Source organism: Macaca mulatta, chromosome 9, assembly GCF_049350105.2.
Source record: "Macaca mulatta isolate MMU2019108-1 chromosome 9, T2T-MMU8v2.0, whole genome shotgun sequence".
In the NCBI taxonomy this organism is placed as follows: Eukaryota; Metazoa; Chordata; class Mammalia; order Primates; family Cercopithecidae; genus Macaca; species Macaca mulatta.
The window spans coordinates 77189586-77212802 of NC_133414.1; the positions used below are offsets into that span (position 1 = coordinate 77189586).

The 23217-nt window shown below is 42.2% G+C and overlaps 1 protein-coding gene across 3 annotated transcripts in view; it reads left to right on the top strand.

The window, feature by feature from the left end:
- MICU1 (mitochondrial calcium uptake 1) overlaps positions 1 to 23217 on the top strand; it is a 261029-nt gene that overhangs the window by 206626 nt on the left and 31186 nt on the right. For all 3 annotated transcript variants that reach the window (XM_028826501.2, XM_015147414.3, XM_077946639.1), the window contains one exon: positions 15449 to 15557. In XM_028826501.2, coding sequence (XP_028682334.1) covers positions 15449 to 15557 — 109 coding nt within the window. The remainder of the gene's footprint in view (positions 1 to 15448; positions 15558 to 23217) is intronic.

Below are 23217 nucleotides of genomic sequence, written 5' to 3' on the forward strand. Positions count from 1 at the left end.
CCCAGCTACTCAGAGGCTGAGGCGCAAGAATCACTTGAAACCAAGCGACAGAGGTTGCAGTGAGCCAAGATTGTGCCATTGCACTCCAGCCTGGGCAACAGAGTGAGACTCCATCTCAAAAAAAAAAAAAAAAAAGAAGAAGAAGAGAATACCTGAAGAACCTAAAGAGAGTAGTGAAATCAAAGCCAAGGAAGTAGAGGGTTCAAGAACTGAGGGGTCTACCATGTCACATATAACAGCAAGGATCCAGTAAGGTAAAGGTGGTAACATCCATTGGTTTTGGCGAAATGGCAATAATTGGTGACCTTTGAGAGGGCTGTTTCATTAGAGTGGTCTAGTTGGAAGGCATATTCGGTGAAAATTACAGAAGCAGAGAAAGGAGAGAGGTGGAAAAGGAGGCTCTGGAAAGTGGGACATCACATAGGCAAATTCCAAGACACTGTATTAGCCTACTTGGGCTACTGTAACAACATACCACAGACTGGGTGGCTTTAACAAGAGAAAGTTATTTTCTCACATTCCTGGAGGCTAGAAGCCTGTGATCAAGGTGCCAGCTGATTTAGTTTCTGATAAGAGCTCTTTTCCTGCCTTGCAGGTAGCTGCCTTTTCAATGTGTCCTCACACGGTCTTTCCTCAGTATGTGTGCATGAAGAGAGAAAGAAATCTCTTTGTGTTTTTTCTTATAAGAACACTAATCCTAGCAGATTAGGGCTCCACCCTTGTGACCTCATTTAGCCTTGTTATTTTCTCTAGGGCCCCATCTCCAAATACAACCACATTGGGCACACTGGGGGTTAGGGAGGGCTTCAACATATGAATGGGGTGGGGGGTGGGGTCAGTCCATAACAAGCAGGAAAAACAAACCTGGCATGTGTGAAGAACTGAAAGGGGACTAGTTTATATAGAAGGTTCTGAGCAAAAAGGAGAATGGCCTGAGCTGAGCTCAGAGAGGGATATGAGGAACAGAACATGCAAGACTTCACAGGAATGAAAGGAGTTTGGAGTTTACTCACAGTACAATAGAACGCCATTAAAGAGTTGTGAGTAGTGAAATGACCTGGTTATATCTACGTTTAAAGAGACAGCTCTGGTTGTTTTATGGAAGATAGTTTGGAGAAGAGCAAGCATAGAAACAGAAAAGACTGATAATAAGGCTATTAGAATTCAGGAGATGAGTTAGAGTTTGTTGAACAGCCTTGAGGTTGGAGACCATGGATTTGTGGAACACTCTAGCAATGCTGTTCTCTGGTACCCTTCAACACCAGCTGCACCTGGTACAAGGAAAGAAAAGGTGGTGGCTGTGCACAGTGGCTCATGCCTGTAATCCTAACACTTTGGGAGGTCAAGACACGCAGATTACTTGAGGTCAGGAGTTCAAGACCACCCTGGCCAACATGGCAAAACCCCGTCTCTACTAAAAATACAAAAATTAGCCAGGCGTGGTGGTGGGCACCTATAATCCCAGCTACTTGGGAGGTTGAGGCAGGAAAATCGCTTGGACCCGGGGAAGGGGGGTTGCAGAGGAAGGGTGGAGGTTGCAGTGAACCAAGATCACACCACTTCACTCCAGCGTGGGAGAAAGAATGAAACTCCATCTCAAAAAAAAGAAAAAGAAAAAAAAAGAAAAGATGATAGGACTGAGTCAGCATCTGAGAGTGAGATGAACAAATAGAAGCAGAGACCAGTTAAAAGGTCAGGCCTCATTGGGCACCGTGGCTCATGCCTGTAATCCCAGCACTTTGGGAGGCTGAGGCGGGAGAATCAAAGTTGAAGACTTGCCACAATGTAAGATGTGTCTTTTATTTTTATATTTTTTTTCTTTTTATTTATTTATTTTTTTTGAGACAGAGTTTCACCGTTGTTGCCCAGGCTGGAATGCAATGGCGCGATCTCGGCTCATTGCAACCTCCACCTCCTGGGTTCGAGTGATTCTCCTGCCTAGAAGTTCTCCTGCCCAGAAGTTCAAGACCAGCTTGGGCAAAGTGGCAAAACCTTGTCTCCACAAAAAGTACAAAAACTAGCCAGGCATGGTGGCATGTGCCTGTAGTCCCACCTACTCAGGAGACTGAGGTGGGAGGATCACCTGAGCTTGGGGAGGTTGAAGCTGCAGTTAGCTATAATCATGCTATTGCACTCCAGCCTGGGTGACAGAATGAGACCTTGCCTTAAAAAAATAAATAAAAATCGAGGCCTCTAAGAGAACACACACGCACAAACACACAAAGCAGTGCTAAGGCTAAAACCCAGATCTTCTCATTCCCAGCCCAGTACTCTTCCCACTGGACAATGGCTACCATCTGACCATGACCAAGAATCTAACCTGGCACTAAAAATATTCCATGAGAGATTGCCAAGTATATTAGTCCATTCTCTTGCTGCTAATAAGGACATACCGAGACTGGGTAATGTATAAAGGAAAGAGGTTTGATTTCATAGTTCCACATGGCTGGGGAGGCCTCACAATCATGGCGGAAGGCAAAGGAGAAGAAAAGACATGTCTTATGGCTGGGTGCAGTGGCTCACGCCTGTAATCCCAGCACTTTGGGAGGCCAAAGCGGGCGAATCACCTGAGGTCGGGAGTTGGAGACCAGCCTGAACAACATGGAGAAACCCGTCACTACTAAAAATCCAAAAAATTAGCCCGGCATGGTGGCGCATGCCTGTAATCCCAGCTACTCAGGAGGCTGAGGCAGGAGAATCACTTGAACCCAGGAGGCGGAGGTTGCTGTGAGCTAAGTTCGCGCCATCGCACTCCAGCTTCAGCAGTAAGAGCAAAACTCCGTCTCAAAAAAAATAAAAAGAAACAAAATGAAAAGACACATCTTACATTGAGGCAGGCAAGAAAGAAAGCATGTGCAGGGGAACTCCTTTTTGAAACCATCAGATCTTGTGAGACTTATTCACTATCGCAAGAACAGCACAGGGAAGATCTACCCTCATGATTCAGTTACCTTCCACCAGGTCCCTTCCACAACACATGGGCATTATGGGAGCTACAATTCGAGATTTGGGTGGGGACACAGCCAAACCATATGACCAAGGTAGTGTAGCATGGTAGGCATGAAGATGGAAAACTTGAGATCAACTTCTGCCTCAGAGGTTTCCATAGTCATTAGATAAATCACTTAACCTTATTGGCCTCATGAATTGAGAGGCTTATCCTAGATGCTTGCTGTAAGGGCCCTTCTAGCTTTAAAGATTCAATAATTGAAAATAAGATAGAGGATTGCTAGTGCTTGTCCCAGTTTTCCTAGTTAGTCTTTGTGCAAGAAATCTTGTATGCATAGCATTGCCCCAACTTGGTGGAAAGCCCTTCTTATCAGCCAGACTTTTTCCTCCTTGTCTTGGATGTTGAAAAGTTGAAAGGACCTCTGAACCAGGCTGTGGGCTGCAAATGAGGGCAGGCTGGACTCTGAGAGGAAGTGTCAGCTTCTGTGAACTCAGTGCAGCCTTTTCCCACAGCAGGTGTTTTCTTGGCTGTGGGGAAAACTCATCATTAATGGAAAGTGACAGAGAAAAAACATTTATCTCCCATAGAGCACTTCTACACTACCCAGTACTTAGCTCATGTCTGTTGGAAATCGTAATTTCAAAAAACTGATTACGAATGTATAGGTGGATTTTTTAGCCCCTATGCTGGAAATACAGTGTTTGCATTCAGACATGCTCCTTTATTTTGACCAGGCTTATTTTTAAAGGTTGGTCCAGATATTGATTTTACTTTAATTATCTATCATGATAGATGAATTCATATTTCATTATGAATTTATACTTAAAAGCAATAAATTGGGCATTGGAGACATCTCCCTTGAAGGAACAGAGTATTTGAGCATTGACAGGAGTTAATTTAGGATCCAAGGACCTTGCAAAAGAGCTCTAAAATGAAAGGACAAATTTTGTCAGATGATGAAACTCTGCAGTGTTAAATTACTTTTGGCCCAGAATTTCTAGCCTGTGTTAGCAACGAGATTAAGATTGATTGTCCTCTCATGTTGATTAAATAGTTTGTGAACATAGCAATTAACTAAAGTGAGTGTCAATGAAGGGCCTTTGCTCCTAAGGTTACGAGTCCATCTCTCTAGGACCATTTCCTATAAAAGGGGAATCGCCATCTGCTTTCTAATTGCTTCTTTTATTCCACTTTGGATTTGTTAACATGAAAATCTAAGTTTTCATTTGGCTGACATTAATCAATTTCTGTGTGAGGTTCTGTATCAAGATATCAAACAAGACCTAAGAGGTTGAAGGTCCTAATGGTGGTGTTAAATTTTTGCTTATAAATTAATGACCATGAAATGTTTCACAGCCATTTTTCTCTTTCTTTCTAGCAGCCTTGTTAGATACTGTGCTTTTGAGAATATAGAGACAGAAAGAGAAGTTAATAACCCATTCAGAGTCTGGTCTAAAATCCAAGGCTTCCTATTCCAGATCTTGTCTTTTCCATAAGAAAGTGCTTTTCTCCTAATCATACTGTTCCTCTAAAGCAGTGCTTCTCTACAATGGGATCACTTGAGGAATTTTTAAGGAGTGTGGTTGTTTGGGCCCTCTTCAAATCAATTAAATCAGAGGCTCAGTAGGTGAGTCCGGGCATCAGTGGTTTGGGGTTTTCTTAACCCTCTGCATGAGAAATTCCAGAAGTGTTTCTTAAAGGGTGATATGGTTTGGCTGTGTCCCCACCCAGATCTCATGTTGAATTGTAGTTCCCATCATCCCCATATGTCCTGGGAGGGAACAGGTGGAGCTAATTGAATCATGGGGCAGTTTCCCCCAGCCTGTTCTCATGACAGTGAATTAGTTCTCATGAGATCTCATGGTTTTATAAAAGGCTTCCCCCTTCACCAGGTACTCATTCTTCTTCCTGCTGCCATGTGAAGAAGGATATGTTTGCTTCCCCTTCTACCATGACTGTAAGTTTCCTGAGGTATCCCTAGCCCTGCAAAACTGTGAGTCAATTAAACCTTTCCTTTATAAATTACCCAGTCTCAGGTATGTCTTTATGAACAGCAAAGAACGGACTAATACAAAGGGTTCCTAGGTAAATCTAATGTGAAGCTAGGCTTGTGAGTCACTGCCCTGGAGATACAATGCTCCATCAGTGTCCCTAGCTGTTTTATCCCTAAGTAATAGTTTGAAGAACTGGGGAACCTGCCATGCTTGATAAAAATTACTCTATTGATTCTCTGAACAACCACTATGTTTTTATTTAACAAAGAGTTTTCTGAGACTTCATAAATGTAATTCACAGTGGTGATCCTCTATGAGTGCAGAAGCTACTAATAACTTCTTAAGGATGAAATTGAAAATTATAACTCAGTTCAATGGCAGATATTGCTGTGTATAAGACACTAAGCCAGATGCTGTGAAAAAGACCATCCGTTATCCTTACAACTATATATATTTCTTTTCTTTTTCTTTTCTTTTTTTTTTTTTGAGATGGAGTCTCGCTCTGTTACCCAGGCTGGAGTGCAGTGGCCTGATCTCGGCTCACTGCAAGCTACACCTCCCAGGTTCACGCCATTCTTCTGCCTCAGCCTCCCGAGTAGCTGGGACTACAGGTGCCCACTGCCACGCCCAGCTAATTTTTTTGTATTTTTAGTAGAGACGGGGTTTCACTGTGTTAGCCAGGATGGTCTCAATCTCCTGACCTTGTGATCCGCCCGCCTTGGCCTCCCAAAATGCTGGGATTACAGGTGTGAGCCACTGCACCCGGCACAACTGTATCTATTTCTTAAGTCTGTAATAGTCTAGTAAGAGAAAAATATGTATGCAAAGAACTCTATAATTCTATATTCACATTTATATTCAATATTTATTGAGCACCTACTATGTGCCAAGCACTCTTCTAAATACTGGGAATGCAGTAGTGAGCACACCAGTGTCTGCCTGAGAGAACTTAGCATTCCTACTGGAATGAAACAGATTTTAAACAAATGTAAAGCAAGGCAACTCACTTAGCTTTGAGCTTCTTGAAAGCCGTGCCTTACTCATCTTTGCATGTCCTCCGTATGGTGGTAAGTGCTTGTCAAATGCAATGATAAATGTGTTGAGTACTCTATTAAAGGTATGAGATCTTTTTGAAGCACTAAGGAGGAAGATTAGAACCAGCGGAAGAGACCGAGTAAGATTTCTTGGAGGAAGTACAATTCGAGTTTGGTCTTAAATGTGGAGTAGAATTTTGACAAGCAGAAGCTTATAAAGACATTTGCTTTTGCTAAGTGTTTCCTGTCATAACCCTATCCCCGACAGCCTTCTGTGTATATGATTGCTTATTAATTCTGCTACTAGCCATTAAGCAGTTAGTACTTATCAAACAGTTCTAATAAAACTATTAGATGATTAAGTTTTCATATCATCTGTGGATAATATATGTGAGCTCACCTTTTTCACTTATTCTCAGATATTTGATCCACGTTAGTCATCTGTAGAATATCAGATTCTAGAAATTGCTAGCATACCCCTTGAAAACTCATTAACTCCAAGTATTACGTGCCTGCCAGTTACTATGTAGTATAGCATGTGAGATGTGGCCATAAAACTAAAAAGTCTGGAACTCTACCTTTTTTTTTTTTTTTTTTTTTTTTTTTTTTACTAATTAGCTTTGAAACCTGCACTTCCCCCAAAGGAGTACTAAGCTATGAATTACTGTAGGAGATTTAGTTTTATGAGTTTTCCCTCTATTACTTTCCTGACAATGAATTTCATTTACATCAACTTTTCCTCTATTCCCTATCCCTCAAGATCCCACATATTCCAGCATTCCAGAGAAGACAGCCTACTTCAGAGCTTAGTAGAATAAATGCATTATCACTAGTTCTGTAGTAATTAGCCTGCCAAATTACTAAGCACTCATACCTACCACTTACGGAGTACTTTCTGTGTACTAGACATTTTACATACCTTATCTATCTACCTGCTTGGTAGATATTAGATAGAATTATCATTTTTCAGGTGAGAAATAGTCCTCTGAGCCTTAGTTATTAACCTGAGATCACACACTGTCTTAGGAAGGTGGCACCAGGGTTCAAAGCTTTATTCTTATTCCAGAGTCCATAATCTTCTTACTAATCATCCTGTTTGTTGCCACTCCTTATTCTCCATGGTTTAAATAAGCACAAGTTTTCAGGGAAACAAAACCAGTGTTGCCAGATTCCAGCCTAAGATTCTTAGGAAGATAGCTAGAAAGGTAAGTTATGGAAGCAGATGGTGGAGGACTGTAAATCCCAGGCTAAAGAAGTTTGGGGGTTTATCCAGTTGATAGTAGGAAATCATGGACATGTTGTGAGTGGAAGAGATGAAGATATGAAGAAAGTGATGTTTCAGAAAGATTAGATACTTGTAGAAATATAAGTAACAGAAATGGTATGATTTTCCCTGCTCCCAGGCAACAGTTGAAGAAAAGTCTGGGGTTTGCAATAGGAAGATGCTTTATTAGAGCAAGACAGGCATAGTAATACCTCTGAAAGGTACCCAAGAAATAAGTAACATGGGCCACGTGTAGGACAGCATTCAGAAAGAATTGCTTTGTACCTGGTATAAAAATATTAATTAAAATTGTTTTAAAACTAGGCAGGAGAGGCCGGGCGCAGTGGCTCACGCCTGTAATCCCAGCACTTTGGGAGGCCAACGTAGGTGGATCACCTGAGGTCAGGAGTTCAAGACCAGCCTGGCCAACATGACGAAAGCACATCTCTACTAAAAATACAAAAAATTAACCAGCCATGGTGGCAGGTGCCTGTATTCCCAGCTACTTGGGAGGCTAAGGCAGGAGAATTGCTTGAACCTGGGAGGCGAAGGTTGCAGTGAACCAAGATTGCTCCATTGCACTCCAGCCTAGACAACAGAGTGAGACTCTGTCTCAAAAAAAAAAAAAAGCTAAGCAGGAGATTGAGCAGAGGATACATGACAAGATTGTTGAGAGGCATGGGGTATAAGGAAGGAAGGAGACTGTTTTCTTCAGTGGGCCACAGGCAGAACTTGGGCAATTAGATTGGCTCCTGGTAGATGGATTTGCTATGACTGATTAAAAGGCAGGATGAGGGAATCATCCATTACAGTGTGTTTGCACTCATCATGGCCTGTCAGCACTAGATATCTCGCTTTACAGCTGACTCCAAAGGAGGCTACATTTTCCTTTTCTCATCTACACTGACTGCTTTGTATTTTTTAACAACTTTTTTCGAGGTATAATTTATATACCATAAGTTATCCATTTTAACTGTACAATTCAGTGATTTTTTAGTAATTTTAGTGATTTTTAGTAAATTTGCAGTTATGCAATTATCACTGCCATTCAGTTTTAAAACATTTCCATCACACCAAAAAGATCCCTCTTGCTAGCTTTCAGTCATTTCTGCCTAGCCCCAGGCAATTACTCATTTCTACCCTAGCCCCAGACAACTATAAAACGGCTTTCAGTCTCTACAGACTTGCATTTACTGGACATTTCATATAAATGCAATAATATAATAAGATAGTATTTTGTGTCTGGCTTCTTTTACTTAGCACAATATTTTTAAAGTTTATGTAGATGCTTATATTAATAGTTTATTATTTTATATTGCAGAAGAGTAAATGGCATTTTATTGCTTAGATAAATTTTATTTATCCATTCACATTTGGATTGTTTCCAGTTTTCGGCTATTAGGAATAATGCTGCTGTGAACATTGCATAGAAGTCATCCTGCAGACCTGTGTTTTCATTTTTGTTGAAGATTCCTAGGAGTGAAGTAGCTGGGTTATATGGTAAACTTAATTTTTTGAGAAACTGCTAAACCGTTTTCCAAAGTGGCAGAACCATTTTACATTTCCACGTGAATGTACAAGAGTTCCAGTTTCTCCACACCCTCATCAACACCTGTTATTGTCTGTCTGCTTTCTTACAGTCATTCTGATAGGTGTGTAGTGGTATATCATTGTGATTTTAATTTGTATTTTCCTAATGGTGCTAAGCATTGTTTCATGTACTTATTAGCCTTTCACTTGTCTTGTTTGGTAAACTGTCTATTCACATCTTTTTAAAATCAGGTTGTTGGACTTCCTGTATATTGAGTTATAATAGTTGTTTATATAATTCTGGATACAAGTCCTTTTTTTTTTTATTTTTTTGAGACAGGATCTCCCTCTGTCGCCCAGGCTAGAGTGCAGTGGTGCAATCTTAGCTCACTTGAACCTCTGCCTCCCAGGTTCGAGCAGTTCACCTGCCTCAGCCTCCCGAGTCACTGGGATTACCAGGCGCCCCCCACTACAGCCTGGCTAATTTTTGTATTTTTAGTAGAGACGGGATTTCACCGTATTGGTTAGGCTGGTCTCGAACACCCTACCTCAGGTGATCCACCTGCTTTGGTGTCCCAAAGTGGTGGGATTACAGGTGTGAGCCACCGTGCCTGACCTGGATTCAAGTCCTTTATCAAATATATGATATTCAAGTATTTTCTCCTAGCTTGTGATTTTTCTGTTTTCTCATTATTTTGAAGCCCAAATTTTTTAAATTTTGATGAAGCCTAACCAATCAGTTTTTTTTCCTTTATGGATTGTGCTTTGGGTGTCATCTAAGAACTCTTGCCTTAGTCAGGGTCATGAAGATTTTCTCCTGTGTGGTTTTTTTTTTTTTTTTTTTTTTTTTTTTTTTTTTTGAGACGGAGTCTCGCTCTGTCGCCCAGGCTGGAGTGCAGTGGCCAGATCGCAGCTCACTGCAAGCTCTGCCTCCCGGGTTTACGCCATTCTCCTGCCTCAGCCTCCCGAGTAGCTGGGACTACAGGCGCCCGCCACCTCGCCCGGCTAGTTTTTTGTAATTTTTAGTAGAGATGGGGTTTCACCATGTTAGCCAGGATGGTCTTGATCTCCTGACCTCGTGATCCGCCTGTCTCGGCCTCCCAAAGTGCTGGGATTATCCTATGTGTTTTTTTGTTTTTGTTTTTGTTTTTGTTTTGAGACAGAGTTTCACTGTTGCCCAGGCTGGAATGCAGTGGCATGATCTTGGCTCACTACAACCTCCACCTCCTGGGTTCACGCAATTCTCATTCCTCAGCCTCCTGAGTAGCTGGGACTACAGGCGCGTACCACCATGGCTGGCTAATTTTTGTATTTTTAGTAGAGACAGGGTTTTGCCATGTTGGCCAGCTGATCTCAAACTTCTGGGCTCAAGTGATCTGCCCACCTTGGCCTCCCAAAGTGCTGGGATTACAGGCCAGCACTTTGGGCTGAGCCACTGTGCTCAGCATCTCCTGTGTTTTCTTCTAAAAGTTTTATCCACTGCTTTTTTTTTTTTTTGGAGACAGAGTTTTGCTCATGTCACCCGGGCTGGAGTACAATGGCGCGATCTTGGCTCACTCCTACCTTTGCCTCCCAGGTTCAAGCAATTCCCCTGCCTCAGCCTCCTGAATAGCTGGGATTACAGGCGTGCACCACCATGCCCAGATAATTTTGTATTTTTAGTAGAGACAGGGTTTCACCATGTTTGGCCAGGCTGGTCCCGAACTCCTGACCTCAGGTGATCCACCTGCCTCGACCTCCCAAAGTGCTGGGATTACAGGCGTGAGCCACCACACCCGGCCCTGCTTTTAGTTTTGAGAGACAATTCTATTTACTTGCTTAACGACTTCCTAATGTTAAATTAATTTTTAAACATCCTAAAGAAATATATCTATTGTCTACAAACTATTATTAATCTTATCTTCTTTTTATAGTCACCTAGAGCCCGGTTTTATATAAGTCCATCTTTCCAAAGGTAAATAGATAACCAGTTTGTTGAACAGTTAGTCACAGTAACTCCTCTAAGAGACAGTTCCTTTTGACTATTATGTCTGCAGTTCTAGTCACCTGCCAATAGATTGTTTCATAAGCTGTAGCCTTCGTGTCCAAACAACTCAATTTGCAATAAGCATATCCTTTCACTTTCCATCTTACCAGCCATAAAGCTCATGTTATAGTCTTACTGTAGCTTTTTTCTAATAGCCCTCTGGATTTTTACTATAGTAGTTACCAAAAAAATAAGAATTTTGTGACTGACATCATCTTTTCTTTAAGGAGGTCTATCTAAATAGTAAGCTCCGTAAAATCAAGGCCTGTGTCCAGTGCAGTTTCCCTCACTGTTCTTGGCATAATGCTAAGTGATTAGTAAGTGCTCAATAAAATTTTTTATTATATCTTTATGATAAAAGTATAGTGTTGTATATTTAGATTTAATAGTTATATAATGTGATTTGCAGCCCACTCTTTTTCTAAATCACCAAATGAATAGCCATTCAGTTTAGGTTGTTGTCTCTCTCTCTCTCTCTCTCTCTCTCTCTCTCTCTCTCTGTCCTCATAGAATTTACAGCATAAGCACTCCGGTCTTGAGCTGTAGTATTTGAGGTTTCACAGGGTTTATTAGAAACTAACAAACAGGCCGGGCGCGGTGGCTCACGCCTGTAATCCCAGCACTTTGGGAGGCCGAGACAGGCGGATCACAAGGTCAGGAGATCGAGACCATCCTGGCTAACACGGTGAAACCCTGTCTCTACTAAAAATACAAAAAACTAGCCGGGCGCGGTGGCGGGCGCCTGTAGTCCCAGCTACTTGGGAGGCTGAGGCAGGAGAATGGCGTGAACCCGGGAGGCGGAGCTTGCAGTGAGCAGAGATCACGCCACTGCACTCCAGCCTGGGTGACTGAGCGAGACTCTGTCTCAAAAAAAACAAAAAGAAACTAACAAACATTAGAGGTTGTTGATCATCAGAGTGGGAGACATTTCTTCTACCATGCCCTGTTTTAGGACTTTTATGTTAACCTTTTAGCCTCAAATAACCCTTTCAATAACTTAGTCCCATAACTCTCCAACTCCTACAGGATTTTATACCTTAATAAGAAAAGTAAAAGAGCTTTAGCATGTTGTGTATGAATGTGTGTTGTGTGTGGTAAAATACACATCTATTTCCGGAACCCGTTCATCTTCCCAAACCAGAACTCCTTCCCATTGAATAATTAAATAATAGCTCCTCATTCTCCCTCTCCCAGCTGCTTACAACCACCATCTTTGACTACTCTCAGTACCTCGTATTAGTGCAGTCACATAGTACTATCTTTTGTCCTTTGTGGCTAGTGTATTTCACTTGGCATAATGTTTTCAAGGCCCATCATCCTGTAGCTTGTGTCAGAATCTTCTTCCTTTTAAAGGCTAGACAATATTCCATTGTGCGTGTGCGCCGCGTTGTTTATCCATTCATCCGTCGGTAGACTTTTGGGTTGCTTCCACCTTTATGTGTCTTTTGATGGAAGGGAAAGGAAGATTATTAATGTGTCCATCCACAAGCAATGATATTGTACAACCTGTACTTCTAATCCTATGGAATTGTCCTCTAAATTTGATTCTACCTAGTGCCTGCATTAAATAGCATACTATGGCATCCATAATGAGACCTAACTCTGGGTGCTCTAAGGCATCCAAGAGAGTGACCTCAAATTAGGGAAAAAGCATATAATATAGGCCTTCTAGCCCACTACCAAAAATTACAGCACTTGGTACATAGTAGGTACTCTATAAATGTTTGTTTTTTGTTTTTTCGTTGTTTTGTTTTGTTTTGAAATGGAGTTTCACTCTTGTTGCCCAGGGTGGAGTGCAATGGCACAGTCTCGACTCACCGCAGCCTCCATCTCCCATGCTCACCTCTCCTGCCTCAGCCTCCCAAGTAGCTGGGATTGCAGGCATGTACCACCACACCCAGCTAATTTTTTTGTATTTTTAGTAGAGATAGGATTTCTCCATGTTAGTCAGGCTGATCTTGAACTCCCAACCTCAGGTGATCTGCCCGCCTCGGCCTCCCAAAGTGCTGGGATTACAGGTTTGAGCCACCACACCCGGCCGGTACTCTATAAATGTTTGAATAAATGCTAAGTACAGATAAACCACTGTTCATAATTGCCAAAAATTGGAAACAGCCCAAATAGAATGAATAAACAAATCGTGGTATATTCACACAATGAAATAGTTTATAGCAATAAAAATTGATGAACTACAGATACACACAAAAACATGAACAAATCTTAAAGAGAGAAGCATATATAACATAATGCCTACTCCATGATTCCATTTCTGCTGTTCCACAGTAGATAAAATTAAGCAATGGTTTTTGTAAATATGCTATTTACTTATAAAAATGCTATTTTTAAAAAAGCAAGGAAATGAATTCCCTAAAAGTCAGAATAGTGGTTATTGTCAGTAGGGGTTGGGCAGGGGCTGGAGTTTATGATTAGGAAGGGGCATGTTGTGGGGAGAGAGGAGGCTTCTGAGATGCTGATAATAGTCTGTTCCTTGACCTAAATGAAGGTTCTATGGGTGTTCACTTTCATCAGTTTGATAAGTTGTACATTTATGTTTTATGTGCCTTTCTATATAGTCATCATATTCCACAATAAAGTTTTTTAAGTTCTGTGATTCTAAGGGAAAAAAGAAACATAAAAGATCATGTGACATAATCATACAGTCCTTTTTGTTGTGTTTTGTTTTTGAGACAGCGTCTAGCCCTGTCACCCAGGCTGGAGTGCTGTGGCATGATCTCAGCTCCCTGCAACCTCTGCCTCCCAGGCTCAAGCGATCCTCCCACCTCAGCCTCCCAAATAGCTGGTCCTACAGGCACACGACACCACACTCACTAACTTTTTTTGTATTTTTTGTAAAGATGAGGTTTCGCCATGTTGCCCAGGCTGGTCACTGAGCTCAAGCGATTCTCCTGCCTTGGCCTCCCAAAGTGCTGGAATTACAGGCATGAATCATGCACCCAGCCTCATACAGTCTTTTAGCTTTCAGTTTGATGAGATGAGAAACATACAATTGACCCAGTTTGGAGAGTACCAGGAAAGAACTGTAGATTGTATTAAGATTTGCTTATTACTGAGTTCCTGATGTGAGTTCCTGGGCTCTGCAGTTTGGGAAAATGAAAATTGCAAGAGGAGCAGCACTAAGTAGAAGCCAGTCTACATCTGCAGCCCTTTAAGGACCTGATGCTTCATTAAAAAGCATTAACATCAGTGTCTGGGACATCTAGGACATTTCCCAGTGTTTTCCTTTCTTAGAAACTGCATTTATTTCTATCACAGCATGATGCGTGGGAAGTGGGGAAAAGGCAAATAGGACGAATCTTCCTCCCAATAAAAGAATTCCCAGTAGCCCCTATTTCTATAACTACTTTTCCTCGATCCATCATAGAAAGTAGAATTAGAGATCAGCAAGTCTTTGAACAGCTTTTGAAAAAAAGTCTTCATTCACAGAATATCATTAGATTAAAGTTAAGTGGCAAATTACTTTGTGAGTAGCTTTTAATTTGAGATAATGAACAGCTTCCCCATTACTTGGGTTTTGCTAAATACCAACACCCTTCCCCTGCGTATCACTGACTTTGGTGATTCTTTAATTAGCTTAAGCCTCAAAAAGCTTAGCTGGCCTGTGAGCAGACTATTAAACTGGAAGTCCTGACTCTGATTTTACTTCTTAAGATGTATAACAGGTCAAGTAGCTATAGCCCAATTAGGAAGTGTCATAATTGATAGTGTGTCTAATTGGAGAGCATAGTTAGAAATATTTTCATTAGGCCAGGTGCAGTGGCTCAGACCTGTAATCTCAGCACTTTGGGAGTCTGAGGTGGGTGAATCACCTGAGGTCAGGAGTTCAAGGCCAGTCTGGCCAACATGATGAAACCGTTTCTACTAAAAATATAAAAATTAACTGGGCATGGTGGTGCGCACCTGTAATCCTAGCTACTCGGGAGGCTGAGGTAGAAGAATTGCTTCAACCTGGGAGGCAGAGGTTGCAGTGAGCCGAGATCATGCCATTGCCCTCCAGCCTGGGCGACAGAGCAAAACTCTGTCTCAAAAAAAGAAAAAAAGAAATATTTTCATTAAGATACTCAGCCATCGGCCGGGCGCGGTGGCTCAAGCCTGTAATCCCAGCACTTTGGGAGGCCGAGACGGGTGGATCACGAGGTCAGGAGATCGAGACCATCCTGGCTAACACAGTGAAACCCCATCTCTACTAAAAATACAAAAACTTAGCCGGGCGAGGTGGCGGGTGCCTGTAGTCCCAGCTACTCGGGAGGCTGAGGCAGGAGAATGGCGTGAACCCGGGAGGCGGAGCTTGCAGTGAGCTGAGATCCGGCCACTGCACTCCAGCCTGAGTGACAGAGCGAGACTCCGTCTCAAAAAAAAAAAAAAAAAAGATACTCAGCCATCACTGTAAGCAGCTTTGTCAGATTTTACGTGTGAAAGGGAAGCAGCTAGCCAGTTTGCCTTTCTCAGGGTAGAATTCAAGAGGTTTGTTCCCCTGCTATTTAAAAGTTTGACATTCCTTGACTAATTTATTCCATTTCTGTTCCAGACATGAGCATAAAGTTCTGATTTGCAGACGTGAATCACACCTGTGCATATTGTGCTGCTTTTTGTTATAGGTCCTGCCTTACCTTGCTGTCTTTCCTCTTTCAGGGTCTGACATTTCAGGAGGTGGAGAACTTCTTTACTTTCCTAAAGAACATTAATGATGTGGACACTGCACTGAGTTTTTACCATATGGCTGGAGCATCTCTTGATAAAGGTAATGAAACTCAAAAGGTGTTTTTTGGAAGGTATGAACATTGGATCTGTAATCTCTTAGGTGACTGCCCCTCCTGAACAGTAAAAGGTAAGTTTTTCTTGGCATCCTTGAAATGTGTTTTGATTTGTTGACATTGTATGAGCTTTGCATTTCACCCTGAGATGCCAAGTTCAGTGAATATATTTTCTTGTGCTAAGGCTGTAGTCTGGGCAGGTGCCCATCTTTAAATGACTAACCTTGAAAATAAGCATCTAAGCTAAGGCACAGGGCATGAAGCTGCAGAACTTCCCCCATCTGAGCCAGAGTCATTATATATACAGTGTGAAGCTAAAGTCACTATACAATTTAAGTTACGTCTTTGATGAGAAGGAATGCTTTAGTTTATTTCTTATATTAAGACTTTTTTTTAAGATAATATGACTCTGAGAATAGCACCCCCGCTCCTTTGGCTTACTTCATAGAAATTCAGTTACAGTTTGTACAGGCAACGTGAGAGCACAGAGGAATTGAAAGCACAATTTTTCCCCCAACGTTTCATTATGAAAATTTTTAAACAGTTGAAATAATTATTTAAATAACATCCACATATTCAGCTCAGTTGACATTTTGCTATATTTGCTTGATCGGATGACTGTGCATATTTTCATCTCTCTAAGTAATCATCGATCTTATTTGACATGTTCAAAGTAAGTTGCAGACGTAAGTATACTTCACTCCCAATTACTTCAGTATGAATATTAACTAAAGTTCAAGATTCATTTAAAGTTCTTTCAGGCCCCTTCAGTTTTTGCCCCCACTCACCAAGAGGCAACCTTTGTACTGTATAGTTTTCCACCGTAGATTAGCTTTGTGTTTTCTAGAACTCCATACAATGGAATTATATAAATGTACACTCCTTCTAAGGTTTCACTCAATGTTTTTGAGATCCATCTCCATCGTGTGTCAGTAGTTTAATCCTTTCTTATGATGAGTAGTAACCCACTGTATGAATATGGTCAGGTGTGGTGGTTCATGCCTGTAATCCGAGCACTTTGGGAGGCCAAGGCAGGCGGATCACCTGAGGTCAGGAGTTCGAGACCAGCCTGGTCAACATGGCAAAACTCCGTCTCTACTGAAAATACAAAAATTAGCCAGGCATGCTGGCGTACGCCTATATCCTGGCTAACACGGTGAAACCCCGTCTCTACTAAAAAACACAAAAAACTAGCCGGGCGAGGTGGTGGGTGCCTGTAGTCCCAGCTACTCGGGAGGCTAAGGCAGGAGAATGGCATGAACCCGGGAGGCGGAGCTTACAGTGAGCTGAGATCTGGCCACCGCACTCCAGCCTGGGCGACAGAGTGAGACTCCGTCTCAAAAAAAAAAAAATACAAAAAATTAGCTGGGCATGGTGGCAGGTGCCTGTAATCCCAGCTACTCAGGAGGCTGAGGCAGGAGAATCACTTGAACCTGGGAGGTGGAGGTTGCAGTGAGCTGAGGTCGCGCCATTGCACTCCATTCTGGGCGACAAGGGCAAAACTCTGTCTCTAAATAAATTAATTAATTTAATTAAATAGGCCAGGCATGGTGGCTCATGCCTGTAATATCAACACTTTAGGAGGCCAAGACGGGAAGCTCACCTGAGGTCAGGAGTTCAAGACCAGCCTGGCCAACATGGTGAAACCCCATCTGTAACTAAAAATACAAAAAGTAGCCGGACGTGGTGGCACACGCCTGTAGTCCCAGCTACTCGGGAGGCTGAGGCAGGAGAATCACTTGAACCCGGTAGATGGAGGTTGCAGAGAGCTGAGATCATGCCACTGTACTCCAGACTGAGCAACAGAGCAAGACTCTATCTCAAAAATAAGAATTAAATAAGTAAATAAATAAAATGAGTTAGGGAGTTTTTCCTTCTCTCTTTTCAGAAGTTTCTGTAAGATGAATGTTGTTTCTTTCTGAGTTGTATTTGACAGAATTCATCAGTGAAACTATCTGGACCTGCCAATTTCTTTCTGAAAAGGTTTTGATAATTTGATTTTTTAAGTAAATATGTAAGGTTTGTGTTTTATGTGAATTTTTTTTTTTTTTTTTTTGAGACAGAGTTTCGCTCTTTTTGCCCAGGCTAGAGTGCAATGGTGCGATCTCGGCTCACCACAACCTCTGCCTCCCAGGTTCAAGCGATTCTCCTGCCTCAGCCTCCCGAGTAGCTGGGATTACAGGCATGCGCCACCATGCCTGGCTAATTTTGTATTTTTAGTAGAGACAGGGTGTCTCCGTGTTGGTCAGGCTGGTCTTGAACTCCCAACCTCGGATGATCTACCTGCCTTGGCCTCCCAAAGTGCTGGGATTACAGGCGTGAGCCACTGCACCAGGCTATATGAATTTTAAGTTATATTTTTGAAGAATTTGCCCATGTCATCTACATTATTGAATTTATTGACATGAAGTTTTTCATAATATTCCATTATTATCCCTTTGATGTCTGTAGAATCTGAAATCCCCTTTTACTCCTACTGTTGGCAAATTATGACTTCTCTTTCTTTTTTAAAAAACTATTTCTTACTCAGTCTACCTAGGGGTTTAGCAATTTTGTTAATCTTTTCAAAGAACCAATTTTCAACTTTGTTAATTTTCTCTATGGTTTGTTGCCTACTGAGTTGATTTCTGCTCATACCTTTTTTACTTATTCGTTCTACTTATTTTCAGTATATGTTATTTTATTTTTCTTTTTCTATGCTTTTTAAGACGGAACCTTAGTTACCTTTTCTAAGATAAGCTTGTGAAGCTATACATTTCCCTATAAGCACTGCTTTAGTCTGGGCGTGGTGGCTCACACCTGCAATTCCATCACTTTGTAAGGTGGCTGGATCACTTGAGGCCAGGAGTTCGAGACCAGCCTGGCCAACAGGGTGAAACTGCATCTCTACTAAAAATACAAAAACTAGCCAGGCATGGTGGCACGCACCTGTAATCCCAGCTACTGGGGAGGCTGAGGCAGGAGAATTGCTAAAACCCAGGAGGCAGAGGTTACAGTGAGCTGAAATCTCACCACTGTACTCCATCTTGGGAGACAGAGGAAGGCTCTGTCTCCAAAAAAACAACAAAAAAACACATAACCAAAAAATAAAAAACACACACACTGCTTTGTCTACTTTTCACAGTTTTGGTATGTGGTATTTTTTACATCATCCTGTTCAAAATATCTTCGATTTATTAGGTAAACTCATGGACTATTTAAAAGTATGTTTTTTAACTTACAAATATTTTGGGTTTGGCTGCATGTGGTGGCTCACACCTATAATCCCAACACTTTGGTAGGTCAAAGCAGGAGGATCACTTGAGGCCAGGAGTTCAAAGCCAGCCTGGGCAACATAGCAAGACCTTGTCGCTAAAAAAAATTAAACATTAATTCAAAGTAACTTTTTGTTTGCTTTTGAGACAGAGTTTCACTCTGTCGCCCAGGCTGGAGTGCAGTGGCCTGATCTCGGCTCACTGCAACCTCCGCCTCCTGGATTCAAGCAGTTCTCTGCCTCAGCCTCCCAAAAGCTGGGATTACAGGCGCCCACCATCACACCCAGCTAATTTATTTTTAGTAGGGACAGGGTTTCACCATCTTGGCCAGGGTGGTCTTGAACTCCTGACCTCATGATCCACCCACCACGGCCTCCCAAAGTGCTGGGATTACAGGTGTGAGCCACCACTCCTGGCCGCAGCTCAAGTTTTTATGTAGTATCACTTACCATCAATCTAAAAAACTTCCTTTCTTTCTTTCTTTCTTTCTTTCTTTCTTTCTTTCTTTCTTTCTTTCTTTCTCTCTTTCTCTCTTTCTCTCTTTCTCTCTTTCTCTCTTTCTCTCTTTCTCTCTTTCTCTCTTTCTTTCACAGGCACCTTGGCTCAAAGTGGTGCCATCTTGGCTCACTGCAGCCTCCATATCCCAGGCTCAAGCAGTCCTCCCACATCAGCTCCTGGTTAGCTGGGACCACAGGCACATGCCACCACACCTAGCAAATTTTTTTTTATTTTTTGTAGATAGTTTCACCGTGTTGCCCAGGTTGGTCTCGAACTCCTGGGCTCAAGCAGTCTGTCTATCAGCCTCCCACAGTGGCTAGGATTACAGGCATGAGCCACCATGCCCAGCCAAACTTCCTTTATCATTTCCTGTAGTGCAAATCTGCTAGCAATGAATTATTTTAGTTTTTGGGTTGTCTAAAAATGTGTTTATTTCACTGTTGATGACCACAATGTTTGATTTTTCAGTCTCTCCAAAGCCCTAAGATTTTATCCATAGTCTTTTTTAGTATACCTAGAGTTTATTTGGGTCAAGTTTGAAGACTACAATCCAGTAGCATAGATTTAAGTTGCCCTGAATAAACACTCCAATTAGCAGCAGTTACAAGTGGGTTTTTTAGGAAGAGATAGTTTCTAATTTGTTTACTAAGAATTTACATTAAAATAACATAAGCTATTGATTGTGTATACATTGTTCTTTGTATCACAGATTCCAGGAACATGAAACGAACAGGTAAGGCAGCTAGTCAGGAACAAAATGCCTTTAAACAATTGTACCTGGCCATGGAATCGGGGACAGGGTTGTGACTGAAGTCCCATACTCCTGTCTCTGGGCTTGATAAATTGTGCACACCTCACATACCTGAGGCTGTTCTGAGTATGTTTCTTTTCCCATTCCCCCACTTTTTTTTTTTTTTATCGGAAATCTTCCCATGGAAGCATTGATCAATCTCAGCTTAGATGAGACTGATACACATTCTTCATCCCTGGCACTGGGAAGGCTCATTCCCAGATGGTCTTGTCCTGCTTGGGACTGGGGAAAATATAGAACAATCTTGCTTGTTCAACTTTTTTTTTAGCAGATTCCTTAAGATTTTCTAATACAAGATCATGGTTCTCACTTATATATGGAATCTAAATAAAGTTGAACTCATACAAGCAGAAAGTAGAATGCTAGTCCCCAGGGGCTACAGGAGTCAGGGAAATGGGGAGTTATTTTGTTCAAAGGGTGCAAAGTTTCAGTTATGCAGGATGAAATAGTTCTAGAGAGTTAGTTTACACTATGGTGACTATAATTAGTAATCCTATTGTACACTTGAAATTTGCTAAGATCTTAAGAGTTTCTTATAATATACATACACAAAAAGGTAACTATGTGAAGTGATGGAATTGTTTTGTTTTTGTTTTTGTTTTTTTTGAGACAGGGTCTCATTCTGTTGCCCAGGCTGGAGTGCAGTGGTACAGTCTCTGCTCACTGCAACCTTCACCTTCCAGGTTCAAACGATTCTCCTGCCCCAGCCTCCCATGTAGCTGGGACTACAGTCGCACACCACCACACCTGGCTAATGTTTGTATTTTTAGTAGGATGGGGTTTCGCCATGTTGGCCAGGCTGGTCTCAAACTCCTGACCCCAAGTGATCTGCCCAACTCAGCCTCCCAAAGTACTGGGATTACAGGCGTGAGCCACCGCACCTGGCCTGAAGTGATGGAAGTGTTAATTAACTTGATTGTGGTAATTATTTCACAGTATATACATATGTCAACACATCACGTTGGATACTTTAAATATATACAATTTGTATTTGTCAATTACACCTCAGTAAAGCCAGGAAAAAATATAAGATCATTCCATCTGCAGATAGAGATGATTTACTTCCTCCTTTCTCCTCTGAATGCCTTTTATTTCATTTTATTGATCCACATAACTTCTTAAAATAGCATCTGTTTGTTTAAATTAGTACTTCCAAGCTGGGCTCAGTGGCACACACCTATAGTCCCAGCTACTCAGGAGGCTGAGGCAGGAGGATCTCTTGAGCCCAGGAGTGGTTTAAGGCCAGTCTGGGCGACCTAGCAAGACCTCATCTCTAATAATAATAATAATAGCATTTCCACTGATCTTTGAAGAATCTTTTGAAAAACAAGTTAATGATATCATGTAGGGTGTGTGTGTGTGTGTGTGTGTGTGTGTGTCTGTGTGTGTGTGTGTCTGTGTGTGTCTGTGTGTGTCTGTGTCTGTGTGTCTGTGTGTGTGTGTGTGTGTGTGTGTGTGTGTGTGTAGCACTGCCTGATCATTTCTCCAGAATAGCTTTGGTTTCACTGCTGTTTCACAAAACAAGATTTGACAGCATCTGCAAATCTAAAGATACAAGATTTGAAGTCTTTATTATTTTTTGAGATGGAGTTTCGCTCTTGTTGCCCAGACTGTAGTGCAATGGCAGATTTTGCTCATTGCAACCTCCGCCTCCCAGGTTCAAGCAATTCTTCTGCCTCAGCCTCCCGAGTAGCTGGGATTACAGGCGCCCGCCACCATGCCCAGCTGATTTTTGTATTTTTAGTAGAGATGGGGTTTCACTATATTGGCCAGGCTGGTCTCTAACTCCTGACCTCAGGCAATCCACCCGCCTCAGCCTCCCAAAGTGCTGGGATTACAGGCACCGCGCCTGGCTGCTTCACTTGTTTCTTTTATCTGTTTAACTTTGGATTCCCCAAGTGTATGGTAATAGATATCTAGGAGAAGTTAGCTTAGAATCCTACCAAGTAAACTGGGCGCGGTGGCTCACGCCTGTAATCCCAGCACTTTGGGAGGCCAAGGCGGGCGGATCACAAGGTCAGGAGATTGAGACCATCCTGGCTAATACAGTGAAACCCTGTCTCTACTAAAAATACAAAAAATTAGCCAGGCGTGGTGGCAGGCGCCATAATCCCAGATACTCGGGAGGCTGAGGCAGAGGAATTGCTTGAACCCAGGAGGCAGAGCTTGCAGTGAGCCAAGATCGCACCAGTGCAATCCAGCCTGAGCAACAGAGTGAGACTCCATCTCAATCAATCAATTGATAATTGAAGAGCTTGCAGTGAGCCAAGATCATGCCACTGCACTCCAGCCTGGTGTATGGTAGTTCTGTTTTTAATTTTTTGAGACTCCATCTCAAAAAAAAAAAAAAAAAAAAAAAGAATCGTGCCAAGTAACAGGGAGAAGCCACATGTGTTTGTTTCCCAGGGCTGCCATTACAAATTACCATAAACTTGGTGATTTAAAACAGCAGAAATGGCCAGGTGGAGTGGCTCATGCCTGTAATCCCAGCACTTTGGGAGGCCAAGGTGGGTGGATCACCTGAGGTCAAGAGTTCGAAACCAGCCTGGCCAACATGGTGAAACCCCATCTCTATTAAAAATACAAAAATTAGCCGGGTGTGGTGGCGGACACCCGTAATCCCAGCTACTCAGGAGACTGAGGCAGGAGAATCCCTTGAACCCAGGAGGCAGAGGTTGCAGTGAGCCGAGATCAAGCCATTGCACTCCAGCCTGGGCAACAGAGTGAGACTCCATCTCGAACAATCAATCAATCAACAGAAATATATTCTCTCGCAATTCTAAAGGCCCAAAATTAGAAATTAAGATGTTGGCAGGGCCACCACCCTCCACAGACTCTAGAGAAGATGCCTTCCTTGCCTCTGCCAGCTTCTGGTGTCTCTAGGTGTTCCTTGGCTTGTGGCTGCATGACTCCAGTCTGTGCCTCTGTCTTCATGTGGCCATCACCTCCTCCTCACTGTGTCCTTCTTTCTTCTGTCATTGGACTTAGAGCCCAGCTGGATAATCTAGGATGATCTCATCTCAAGGACCTTAATTATATCTGCAAAGACCCTGTTTCCAACAAGGTCACATTCATAGGTTCTGA